The sequence below is a fragment of the Kryptolebias marmoratus genome, linkage group LG7 (genome assembly GCF_001649575.2).
Source record: "Kryptolebias marmoratus isolate JLee-2015 linkage group LG7, ASM164957v2, whole genome shotgun sequence".
NCBI classification, from domain to species: domain Eukaryota; kingdom Metazoa; phylum Chordata; class Actinopteri; order Cyprinodontiformes; family Rivulidae; genus Kryptolebias; species Kryptolebias marmoratus.
This window is the reverse complement of record NC_051436.1, coordinates 20,278,144-20,291,218: the sequence shown is the minus strand read 5'-3', so window position 1 is coordinate 20,291,218 and position 13,075 is coordinate 20,278,144. Positions and strand designations below refer to the sequence as shown.

The 13,075-nt window shown below is 36.3% G+C and overlaps 2 protein-coding genes across 4 annotated transcripts in view; one reads left to right on the top strand and one right to left on the bottom strand.

The window, feature by feature from the left end:
* The first annotated feature begins 288 nt into the window (after window positions 1-288).
* Window positions 289-5,294, top strand: LOC112450715 (lymphocyte antigen 75-like). The gene is made up of 4 exons (XM_025007197.2): window positions 289-325; window positions 427-789; window positions 899-1,246; window positions 3,839-5,294. Exons 1-4 carry the CDS (start codon window positions 289-291, stop codon window positions 3,901-3,903), a joined length of 813 nt encoding a protein of 270 aa, XP_024862965.1. The 3' UTR covers window positions 3,904-5,294.
* A 2,656-nt stretch (window positions 5,295-7,950) lies between these two features.
* Window positions 7,951-13,075, bottom strand: part of sorcs2 (sortilin-related VPS10 domain containing receptor 2) — a 421,817-nt gene continuing 416,692 nt past the window's right edge. The window contains exons 25-28 of one of the 3 annotated variants that reach the window (XM_025007210.2): window positions 12,826-12,928; window positions 11,804-11,957; window positions 11,705-11,735; window positions 7,951-10,015 (exon numbers count right to left, since the gene is read on the bottom strand). In XM_025007210.2, the coding sequence (XP_024862978.1) occupies window positions 9,951-10,015; window positions 11,705-11,735; window positions 11,804-11,957; window positions 12,826-12,928 (353 nt within the window). In that variant the 3' untranslated portion in view covers window positions 7,951-9,950. Of the gene's footprint in view, window positions 10,016-11,704; window positions 12,003-12,825; window positions 12,929-13,075 lie in introns of all 3 variants that reach the window. The other 2 variants (XM_025007208.2, XM_017422061.3) reach the window with 2 other exon arrangements.

The window sequence follows — 13,075 nt, the reverse complement described above, 5'->3', positions numbered from 1 at the left end:
GAAAAAAATAGATTCTGTCTATTAAGAACAAGAACTATTTACTATTAGAAGTAGAAACTTTTATCAATGATAATGGGTACACTCAGGTGAGCTATGTGTTTGGGCGTTTAACAAAACTGAATGACGTGCATACAACTATTTTTATATGTATATATATCTGCTGCTACACGTTGATTTTGAATAAAGAAACAAAAGCAGCTTGTATGTTAGAGACAAAAAGAGGTGGGGAATTTTTGTGGAGTGTTATAAAGGAAGTCTTCCTTGCAAATCCTGCAGAGCAGCGTCATGATGGAGAGGATTGTACTTGGTGTCCTGTTTGTATCAGGTAGGAGTTTTTGTTAACCTTAGTAATTTCTTTGTTTTTGTGATTTTTGTCATTTACACCTTACATATTCAAAGATGTTCATCAGCTTTATTCTTTAACAGACTGGCTTGTTCTCACTACCTGCCAGCGTGAGTTCCACATTATTAATAAAGCTCTCAACTGGACTGAAGCTCAGACCTATTGCAGACAGAAGTTCACAGACCAAGCCACCATCGAAAATGATGAAGAAATCTCAAAATATAGGGACAAAACTTTAGCTGATTCCTGGATTGGTCTGTTGAGTAAAATCAACTGGATGTGGTCTGATGGATTAACAGGAAGTGGAGCTGAGTACAGAAACTGGGAAACTTCTGATGATGAGCCTGACTTTATTTCAGCCAGTCAATACTGTGTGCTTATTGGAGACAATGGAAAATGGTGGGATTATGACTGCAAGACAGAGTTTCCATTTATTTGCTATAAAGGTAAGACATACTGTGTTTCATTTTGAACAACAAAAAAAAAAAAAAGAAAAAAAAAGAATTTGAAAATGTGATTTCAATTAACAATACCTTCATAACCTCTATTATGCAGGAACACAACAGAATCCTGAATTTGAGGTTGTGAATAAATCAATGACCTGGTCCAGTGCTCAGAGTTACTGCAAGAAGAACTTCAGAGATTTGGCCACTGTGAGGAACGACATGGAGAATCAGATGATTCAGAGCTTGATACCAAGTGGACACTGGGTATGGACTGGTTTATTCAGACGTCCAAACTTTACCTGGTCTGATAAGAGCAACTTCAACTTCAGCAAATGGGCTAAGGTTTCAAATAAAATTGACCCATCAGAAACCTTGTGTGGAGTAACTTCAGAATCAGCAATGTGGAAACTTTTACCATGTGAGACAAAATTACCATTTGTCTGCTACAAATCCATTGGTGAGTGTCTAATTATCCTTATCCTTATCCTACAAAAAAATCATTCTATTTAAGCTGAATTTACAATTAAATATATCAGTCCCTCCAGGATTTTGCATACTTTTTGTGGTTGTTGCAGCGTAAACTGTCTGATTTTGCATTACCTGTTTTCAGAAATTTGCAATCAAAGTTAGTGTTTCGAAGCAAGGCAAGATCAAATGAGCTTACAAAAATTGCTGTAAGTGCTTCATGTAATCTTTCTGAAAAAGGCCCAAGATTCCTACAGTGTTAATGTTTTAACATCCCAACAAGAAATCTGTTTAAATAGCCTCCTTAATTTAAATAAAAGCAATAAATCAATAAAAAAAAAGTTTGTAAAAACTGATCAAATGCAATGAAACTGCTTAACGTACCTGTTTACCACTGTTGCTCTAATTCATGCTGTAGTTTGAAGCAGGTGATCATGTGTGTTTGTTTGCCTGTCTGTTAGCAAAAAATCGCATATTGAAACTCTAAAAAGGTAGTCACTGGGTGTACATCACTGATTACCTTTTGGAGTCATTTTGATTCAAGATGACCATCGTAGCTAACCAAACTTATTAACCACAAACATAACTACAACTCCCTTACTCATATCGATATTAAGCTACAATTTGGTGAGGCAGTAGCTGAGACTAATCCCCAACAAATACTCCAAGCACTGTTAAATCACACAAGATCTTTGTTTCAAACTTTAGCATGCAAGGTGGCCAAAGTTCCTTAATTATAATTTCATTACTTATAATCATAGAATGCTACTTTCATTTGTGTTTGTTTTCTCCTCTACCTACTTTTATTTATTTCTCTCATTCTCACTTACCCAGACCCACTTACAAAGTTTTAGACACAGCCAAGCACACCTCTCTAAGTTTATAATTTACTCACTCTTCAGACATTCTTGGGTAAGTTATGTAGCAAAAAACTGCAAATCAATTGTAAATTTTTGTTTGTTTTACCTCAATGGTGCATGTGATGTAATATTTCAGGAAATTAACTTGCACAGATTTTAGTGGTAATCTTCTGCTTTCGGCTGCTCCTCTCTGCAAGGGTCAGCACAGCAAGCGAACTTGCATGAACATTTAAAAATAGCTTTTTGCCAGATGCCCTTCCTAATGCAACCTGGGCTCAAATCCACAACCTCAGAATTAAGATTTCATTGATAATATTGGATGTAAAATATGATATTCCGGCATCTGACATGTTTTCATCTTGGAATGCCAAAAAATAAAACCAGGCAAGGGGCTAAGAAGATGAGTCAAATTTGCCAATATGTTGCAGTGATTGGGCAAAATTGCTATTCTGAGCAAAGGTTTTAGTCAATGCTTTACATTTGTGGTAATAGTTGTGATTGCAACATCTTGGAGAGACTGATATGCATGATTTTATTGCTTATTTGTTTAAAAAAAATAAAAAAAATTACAATTGCAGATCCAATCAAGTTTAATTTCTCTCAATTCTAAACAGTGAATAAGAATTTTGTGAAGCTGGAACTGAAAGCAAATTATTCTTTGAATCTGTCCGACCCTGTTCTGAGAGAAAACCTCCTAAAAAAGGCAAGTGTTGTTGTTTGTTTGATATTTGGTTTAAGGATTTCTCCATAAAGCTACAAAAGTTTATAAAAGTATTTACCCTTCTTGCTATTCTTTCTTTTTTGCCACCTTACAATTTGAAAATTAAATGGAATTGTGAACTCTAAAACTGAAAAGTGGTGCAGTCATGTGTATTCACCCCTTCTGCTTTGAAGTCCCAACGACAACCATTCAACAAAGGGTTGTGTCAAAACTCAAAGAGCAGGTCAAAAGGGCATTTATCAGAGAAACATTTAGGAGGCCAAAGACAACCTTGACAGAGCTAAGCTGGTCTTCTGCAGAGATGGTTGTGTTCATAGTACCACTATAAGCTGCACAAAGCTGAGCTTCATGAAAGAATGGCTTAGAAAAAAAACACTTCTATAATAAGTCAGACCAGCTACAATTTGCCAAAAAGCCTATTGAAGAATCCCCAAACATGTAGAAAAAAATCCAGTAGCCAAATAACACCAATACTGAATTGGACATTGTCGTGTCTAGCACAAACCTAACACCTCTCTTTATGTTAAGAACACCATCCCCACAGTAAAGCCTAGTGGGAGCAGTGTCATGCTATAGGGATGGTTTTAATGGTGCAAAATACTGTGAAAAAAAAATTGAGTTTCCCAAGGATTAGAGACTGAAATGCAAATTCGCCTTCCAGTATGATAATGACCCTAAACACTGCTGAACAACACTTTGGTGGTTTAAGAACAAGCAGTTACATAACCTGGAATGGTTCAGGATTTAACAAGTACATATGTATTAAATTTAACATTAATATTCTGGAATATTTTGCATATGTCTATATCTTTTAATCAAATTAAAGATCCATTTAAGATCCAGGTTGTAAGGCAACAACAACAACAAAAAAAGAATACCAAAAGAGAGGAGTTTTGTGTGCCAGTAGGTGTCTTTTGCAACTTATATGGTTTTTTTTGCAACCCATTGTAGCCTCAACAAACTGTAGGAATAAAATTTGAAATAGCAAATGTATGTCTTCCAGCTCCAAGAAAAACTGAGGGAGAAGAATATGACTGGTGTCACTCTGAAGTGGAAGAAGAAGCCTGATGGAACTGTCTTCCAAAAGAAAGAAAAGTCTGAGCTCTGAAATCTAAACTATACTTTGCTTCAATTATGTATGCAGGACATTTGGTTAACAAACACTGCTTTAGTCTGTATAACAGCATAGCTTCGTTGGAAGTGGAATCTTTATGAGACTTAATTTGCTTTTGCAAAACAGGAATTTGTGTTCAGTCATATGACATGGTGTGAAAACAATGGTGGGAAAGCAACAGGTGCAAATGCACAGCAAATGACTAAACACGCCGCAAACAGCTAAACGTGTCACAAACACATGAATGATGCAAACTACAAAACAGACAAACACAAAAAACTGAGGCAAAGATAAAATGACGCAAAAGAAAATGTCAAAGTTGAATTTTGCAAGTAGTGGATAAACAGTTTTGTTAAATGAATAGATTTTTTTTTTTATCAAATGTGTTCAATTCTTTCAACTGGAACCACAAGTTTACACATATAGCATAAAAAGAGACATAAAATAGTTCAAATTCAAAAAACAAAAACCCCCAGAACCAAACAGTACACAGCAGTATAAGTAATCAAGTAATACAGTATAACAGTATAATATAGTAGTACATTGTTTATTAGGAGGAACTACTTTGTGGTTAGGAGGAATAGACTAGCTATGAATTTGTAGAAGGAGTTGTAGGAACCAAGACTCATACAGGAGATCAGTCTACTCTAAGATAAACATGTTTAAAGAGGGGCATGTCAACAGCAACAGGTAAGTAGCTTCTACTTTAGCAAAGTCAATGCTGTTTTTAATAATGTGAGTGCTGGGAGAGTGCTGAATTTGCTCAGCTATTCAAAGTACATTTATGTATGGGCCTATCACACCCTCTTACATCATTTGAAAGTCTGTATTGAGCTAAGAATGCATCTACTTTGAAGCAGGAGCTAAACAGTTATAGGAGAACTGCAAATGGTCACGCTACACAAAATATAACAATCAAATAAGTGAACTTTCTCAAATTGTTGCAAGGACTGGTCCCTTGTTGTCTAAAAGCACCTAATATTACTGTTATAGTGCCACCCCTTAAATTAGGGGAAAACATATAGTTATGTTAGAAACAGTAAATACTCTCAGCAATATGTAATGTGACTGCTAGTAATGCAACTGTTCGTACTGTCATGTACAATGATTTCAGTGCTTTGTCAGCACTGAAATCACAAGTTAGGTTTAGCTTTTTTCAGTTAGCCTTTTGGCACCTTTAGTTGGCTTTTATTGAAATGTTTTAACTGTTAGTTGGCCTTCTCGTACTATTAGTTTAGTTTAGTCTATCTTAGCTTGTATCATTTCTGATCTGTTCAGCTGAGGTTTTTAAATCCTAGTTTAGTTTAGGTTAGCTTATTATCAGTTTATTATATCTCAGTTTGGTTTTCCTCATTTTATCTTTAGTATGACTTGTTTTAGATAAGTTTAGTTTAGCTTTTATATCCTAGTTTCCTAGCTTAGTTTTTCATCTGTTTATGTTACTTTTGCTGTTATTGTGTGTGTTTTCATGATGACTTTGTATCTTTGTGTTTTCATGTTGTAAAGCATTTTGGACCGCTTTGTTGTGCTACATAAATAACTTTGACTTGACTTAAATAGCTTTTTTAATTTTTCAATTTAATTACCTATACACAATGCTCAACAATGATTAAGTGGAGAAAACAACTTTTCAAAATTATTTTAGAAAACTATAAAATTTAATAATGGTTTGTCCCTAACTATTAACTCCACAAAGTAAATACTTTGCAGAGCCACCTTTTGCAGCAAGTCTCTTCCACCACATCTCCATGAGCTTTGTACATTTAACCACTAAAACTTTTGGCCATTCTTCATGTCAAAACTGCTTCAGCTTGTATAAGTTGGTTGGGTGCTGCTCGTGTCCATCTTTAAATAAAATCAAAGATTCTCAAATGGACTGAGGTCTGGAATTTGATCGGACCAATCCAGGGTACTTGTCTTTTTGTCCTTAAACCATTGGAGTGTTACTTTTACAATGTGTATTGTATCATTGTCCTGTAGGAAAGTCAACTTCCAATCCAGTCTCAAATTCCTGGAAAACACAACCAGGTTTTCTTGAAAATAGTTCTTGAAAAAAATTCCCACAGCATGATGCTGCCACCACCATCCGTTATTGTGTGGATGGTGTCCCTTTCATGATGAAATGGGGAAGATTTGCCTCAGAGATGGTGCTGACCTTAATGACTGAAAACTTATGTTTTATTCTCATCTGACCACAGCACATTTTTGCACAAATTCCAAACAGACTGCTTCATTTAATTTGTCACTGTTACTCCCATGTTGGAATGGTGTGGCCCCCCATTGGCCCTGGATAGAAGCAGCAGTTTGGTATGGAATGGAGTAATTCAATCATTGTATCCTCTCTTGTGAAAAGTAAGCCCACAGGTTTTATATCCTGCCCTTGAGATCTGGCAGATGGATCAAAATTAAATTAGGATCTCAACGTGATGCAGGAGGTCCATAGACATATGTGCTGGATGGATGTGGATGGGTGTGGTCTTAATGAAAGATTTCAGAGTGCTGTCTCTGCAGGGATAAGACATGCAGATGCAGGATGTCACCAGAGTACCTTGAATCACTACTGGAGGTTGCTTGAAGTCATGCCCTGTGGTCCCCACAACGTTTACAGCATTGGTTCTCTATCCTTTGCACTGCTATGCATGCACATAATGGTCATTTATGAAAATGCAGAGTTGAAAATTTTGCTGAACATGATACAAAGCCACTTATCATCACTTCATACCTCCTAGAGGCGCTCTGTTCTGGTGTTAATGGCAGCCCACGCATGTCATGGTGAACCTGTAGTGCAGCTGAAGCCAATCACTGAGACACTGCTAGATGATAGTGTATTGTAAAAAGTCCAATACCTGTATCCAGATGCCAGGCACAGATGTAGGGGGTTCTGTAACAGTTGCTGCATAAAACAGTGATCCTCCCTTGATGTGGTCTGTCTTGAGCAAACAAAACCTTCACAATGATTTTTTTTGTTTGTATGTTATTCTTATGACTTTTTATTTTTGTGTTTTTATGATGTAAAGCGCTTCGACCTGCCTTGTTGCTGAAAAGTGCTATATAAATAAATTTGACTTGACTTGATTGTGAATACCATCATATATATATTTGAGACCTAGTGATGTCTGTATTTCCAACATGGAATGGGCTTCTTGCAAACTCACAATGTGACCCCTATCAAACTATTAAATACTGGGCATCTTCTTTGCTTGGTGATCTACACTCACTGGTTTGACTGACTGGCAATTTGATATTATTGTTGCTCTTCTCATGATGCAATCACTTACACTCTCTGGCGTCTAATCTAGATGTGCCAGCTCCTAACAAATAAAACCATTTACATACCCTTCACTGGGCTGCATAAGCACCAACCTAGATCAAAAGTAGACCATTCCTTCTGGGAGTTTAATTCTCAGTAAGCCAATGTAAATTAAATGGTACTACAAATGATTCAAGAATGAAATGAATAAACACTAGCAATTTCATTTTTTTTTAACTATGATGGCTAGTTACAAAAAGCCAAGTTACCATGAGAATATGGCAGCTCTTTTCTACAGATACATTTTCCTATTTTATTTTGCACAGAAAAAATTTCTTACTAGAATTGAGCAGAGTAGGAAAAGTCCATGAAGGAGATTAAAAATTATATTTTAGATTAATGCAACAACAAATATATGAAGTACAATGTTGAACGGACATTTAAAAATTTAAGTTGTCAGAAGATTGTTAAATTGTGTGTTACATTTTTTACGAGAACTTGTTTAGTAAAGTAAAGCAAGCTCTTTGAGCTGCTCCCTTCTTCATGGGTTGCCACAGCAATCAAACTCACAAGAATGATTTGGCAATTGTTTTACACCTGATGCCCTTCCTGCCACAAACTGGGCTCAAACCTGCAACCTCAGGTTCACAAAACTGTGGCACTGACCACTGAGCCACTGCAGCCCAATGAGAACTTGTTTAGTGTTTGAGTCAAATAATACCAATTGGAACAAATAATATGCAAGAAGAAATACAAGTTATGGGAGTGATTTATTTCAGGATGCAGGTTCAGTGCAATATGCTTCCTGAAGAGAACACACAAATGTTTTAATAGCAAAATTAAGAGTTCAAACAAACCAACACATAGGAGAAAAAAAAAAAAAAAACGTGAAAAGAAGTGGTACAAATTACAAAGTCAGTGTCATCATCTGTGAAACTCCTTGACTACTACAGTGAAACTTGAAAATCAATTCTCTTACATTCCCTTTTTTAAAAAAAGGGACATCGATTCAATGACCATACCCTACTACAAAACCAAGAACAAATTGAGCATGAGCAGAATATGTACAAAAGATGATTTAAACCAGAGTGAGTAAACGTAATCTGTCAAGTTAACTACAAGATTAACCAAGTGGTGTCAACGATGATGGTAGCATTGTTGGTCTCAAAGGCCTTTCATCCAACAACCTTTTGATTCAGAGCTTGAAGGGTTGTGCAGCTACCATCCAGAACTCTGCAGCTGCAACTTCTTACGGTTTTTAGTACAAACAAACAAAAGGACTGTAGCATTAGGCAACAAAAACACTAACCAGTGTTTGGTATGTATTAGGAGAAAACTGACATGTGTATCAAAAATATCCATATATATAAGCATTATTGTATACAGTAGCTGTGAGTGTCTTTTTAGATACTGAAACTATTTCCAGTAAACAATAAGGACTGTGACGGGACGTGTTGTTACTCATAATACAAAAATATTGAAAATGAGTACATCTAAAGCAAGCAATGACAATGAACAGTGAGGTGTTTTTTTTAATATTGAAGAAACTCATTGGCAAATCACTCCAGCAAGAGAGAAGAGAGAAAAAAACAAGTGTAATGTATTTTGGTAGCAGTGTAAAACACTCACGCACACGTTGACGGGAGTATGTACAAATTGGAGTTCACTGTTCATATTTACACATTTACATACAAGAAACCAAACCTTTTAAGAAGACATGATTCCACTTAGGGCTACGCCTAATATAGGCTGGTACTGAATATATCAACTACCCCTTCTCTCCATATCGGAAACCTTCTTCTTGAGAGGAAAGAGTCTGCTCTAGCCAAAAAAAAAGTGTGAAGAGGAGGAGCAGAAAGAGCCACGTTTTTTTTTTTTTTGTTTTTGTTTTTTTTGTTCCTTTTTAGAAATAATTAAACATGTTAACAGATAATGTCACCGAGCAAATCCACATCTGCTCTTTGAGGCACCATGGGACAGACAAAATTGATTTGAAACACCACACACCAATTGTCTAAAAATGAGCCACTTTTAAAAGAAAGATTCAGACTACTAACGCTGAAAAATGAACAAAGCTGTGTGTACATAGTGTATACAGTCCCAAAAAGGTAAGAAGTACCTGTGAGTGGAAATTTAAGAAAGTGCAACATCGCCCTCTTGTGTTTGCATGCATACTCACTTTGTATGCAAAGCCACAAGGGTTCATCAAACTGTACATTCCATTGAGATTATTATTGCCTTTAAGGAGAGAAAAGTGGAGTGGTACTTTTAGGGAAATAGGAAGAAAATATTGGGTGGAAGAATACAAACTCACTTGTCTTTAATCTACTTTCTGTACCTTGATACAACCTAGATTTGGTGCTCGAACACCAGTATTTAGGCACAGCTAACTTCTACTAGTAGCTACTGGCCTAAACTCTTATCCTGAAATTTCCCGGAAGCCATTAGAGTGAGTTGTGCTTACCCATTTTAAGCATGTTAAGTGGCAGACAATTTACGGACCAATTTTTCTTACCCCATTTTTAAAGCACAGGTAAGTCTTCTAGCTGTGTTCTGACTTGTTGGGAAATGAAAAGAATGGCCTTAAGATGATGTAAAATACAGGTCTAAACAAATCCCATCAAAATTAAGCAGGTTAGAGGTGAAGTTTCCAGGGGGCAGGGCAAAAAAGTTGTAGGAAGGCAGAGTCCCTGTGCTTGTTAGCTGGCTTGACTCGGCTGGGCTAGCTCTTCAGCGTTGCCATATCAGCTATCAGCTGGTCAGGTAACCGTGTAATTCTCTGGAGGTGATGCTCAAGACCACACCTGAGTGGTTGCCTGGATACAAGTTGGAAAAAGAAACAGGCAGCCAAATGAGTGATGGACTCAAGATTAAATTGCACAAATACTGAAACACTGTGGTTCACTGATGCAACAGGTGCTTTGCAGATTTCTTAGAAAACTACATCCTTGTGGCCACATAGGTAAACCAAATGCAAAATAAAAATCAAATACTGTATAAATAATTTAATTATAATTTTACATTGAACAAAATGTGAGGAAAAAACAACTATTACCAAGACATATTTGAGTAAGTAGACTTAACAACATTGAAGGCCCTCTCCATACACGATGATGACCACACTGTGCTCTCTACAACCTACACAACCTGTTAGAACATGACTGAATTCTGGCAAATTTGGAAAACTTCCTTCAGTGTGAAGGCAATCATGGTACTGATAAGCTCCTAGTACTCACCAAATAGTTTTTTCCAATGTTTCTTTGCATCTGTGAGATGCTCTCCTGCACCCTCACCTTGCTCTGTATATCAGCAGCACCTTTTAATGAAGATACTACCATATACACCCATGAAATTGCACCACGTACCCTAGCAAGTTTCTCAGACCACATCAAAATGCAGCTACGTGCTAGAAGATCAAGAAAACATTATGCTATCACCACAGGTGTCACGTTTGTGTTAGGTTGCTTCCATGACCTTATCACAATCACAGTAGAAGCCTAGATATAAGGCCAGTGCTGCTTTCCATTCACAACATCTAAATGAAGTTGGTGCATGCAAGTCCAATGCCATGAATACTATCACTAGGATCACCCACACTACAAGAAGGACCTTGATAATCTGCCATCTCAATAATAAACCACCATAACCTCACTACACAAGTTTTGAGATGGCTCAAAACCACTATGACCTTATCACACCTTATCACATATAATGAGGATCCCAGTGCATTCTTACTAAACAGCTGAAGACCTTGTCAGTAACCTGCGAAGAACATCCATGTTCTTGCAGAATTTTTTTACACCATAGCAGGGTTGTTATTTAGTGTGAAATAGGAATTTTTTGTTTAATGATTTAAATGAGAACGTAGTAATTGGTACTTAAACAGTAGTAAAGTAAGTACACCCTCCTTACCAATTATTACAAGAATTAGAGCTTTGATCTGTTAAGATTGGCCCAAACAGTGCTCCACAGGACTCGCCATAAAAACGTGCAAAAGCTACTTTTGTATCACCTTAATATTCATGGAAAAACAAATAAAAAGCAATTGTTTCATAATATATTTAAATTGCTTGTCACATAAAAAAGGCCAAGTTTCAACTTTAGGAATGTTTAAACTGTACATAAGAATGCATTTATTCTAAATAAACCCCCCCCCATCAACTTTCATGGTAATCTGCTTTAACGGTAAACTACAGCCTTGTTTTTACAGTTTTATTGCCAACATTACTAAGTGATATATGTATCTAGCCTCATTTCAACTACAGATAAGTCAATTAAACCTTTAAATTTCTTACAGTTTATCACCAACTTTAATCTTGCCAATGGTCATCGTGATTGTTTACAACTTTCTTAATATTGTTATGTCACAGTTACATATTATAACATGCTAGAGATAAAATAACAGTGATTAATTCTGGCGATGACTATAAAATGTATTATAAAAAAGCTGGTGGTCAAACATTATTATCAATAATTAAGATGAAGAAAGAGAAGTCATTTAGTACCTTGGTGCCTGTTAGCTGCTGGAGTTAGTGGCTTGGGTTTTAGTAGCAATGGTTAGTGGTAGTCCTTATAAGGGAACAGAAGGCGGGGCTACCTCCTGCGTTACCTAGAGTCTGCGAGTCCAGGTCATCGTCGATGAACTCCTCGCCTTGGATAATGTGCTGTGTGTCCTCGCTGTGATTGACAGGGCTGGTCATCTCCTGCTCCTTCTCATTGTGCATCTGGGCATAGATGTTGCGGTTTCCTGGAAGCTTCCTGAAAAATAATGGGGGATAGGCATCCTCAGTCCTAAGCCAAGGACTGTGGGATTCATTGTTTTTATGAGATGGGGCTGTAGTTCTGTAGGACATTTTTTTAAGTGACTTTTTGGTGGATAGTTGTGTTTCAGACTCAGGACAGTGATACAGGTGAGTTATTGGAGTGAAATCATGCAGTTACTTAATGTTTTGTATACAACAAATAAACTGGGAATTTTCATGCAAGCTAACAAGTTTGGGCCATATTAGACAATTTGCTGTATTTATTAGGCACATTTTGTTTAGTGAATCACTCAACAAAACATCAAGATTTGACAATATATCTTTTAATCCTGGGTAAAGAAATGTTAGCAGTTTGATCCTTTACATTGATCCAGAAGTAAATATGAGATAGATTGTCACAAAATTTTGTACATAAATTAATATTTCCAACTTTCATTTGTCTGCTATTAAGACAAAACAATTGTTGTGCTAATAACAGTACATGTTTGCATGCTAACTCATTAAATTACAATATAAAACGGTCTAAATGTTGTCTTATTAACACTGCACACATTGGCATGCCAACATTGCCATTAAGCTAAATCAGGTGGAAACATGTCACTTATTTTAGATAAAATGGACCTTCACAATATTGCATAGAATAAAAAGTTATGTGAGGGAAAAAAATAAAAAAAATCAAAATTGTCATTGAGGTTATTTTAATATTTTTGTAAGTAATTGTAAAAGACTAAAGAAAAAGTTACCATTTCTAGGTTTTGTTGGAAAAAAAATGTTTAAATAAGCTGATAACATTCTGCTCGATATGGTCACACCTTATTTGTGGGGGCTGATAAACACTGGCTTCCTAATATGATGAAGCTTACCTTTTAAACTTGTATAGGATGAATGAGCCAGTGGCAATGACGCTGATTAGGAAAATTACAGCTAGAGCCCAAATGCCTGGACCTCCAACTGCTCCATGGTAGCCTGGAGTTAAGACCAATAGAAATGTATCAGAGAAGAATACATCACTTTTACACAATAAAACCCCCCAAAAAACTGAGAGCAGAAACAGAATGTCACAGGACAGGAAAAAATATAAAAGTGTTTATATTTAAAAGGGTAATTATGTAC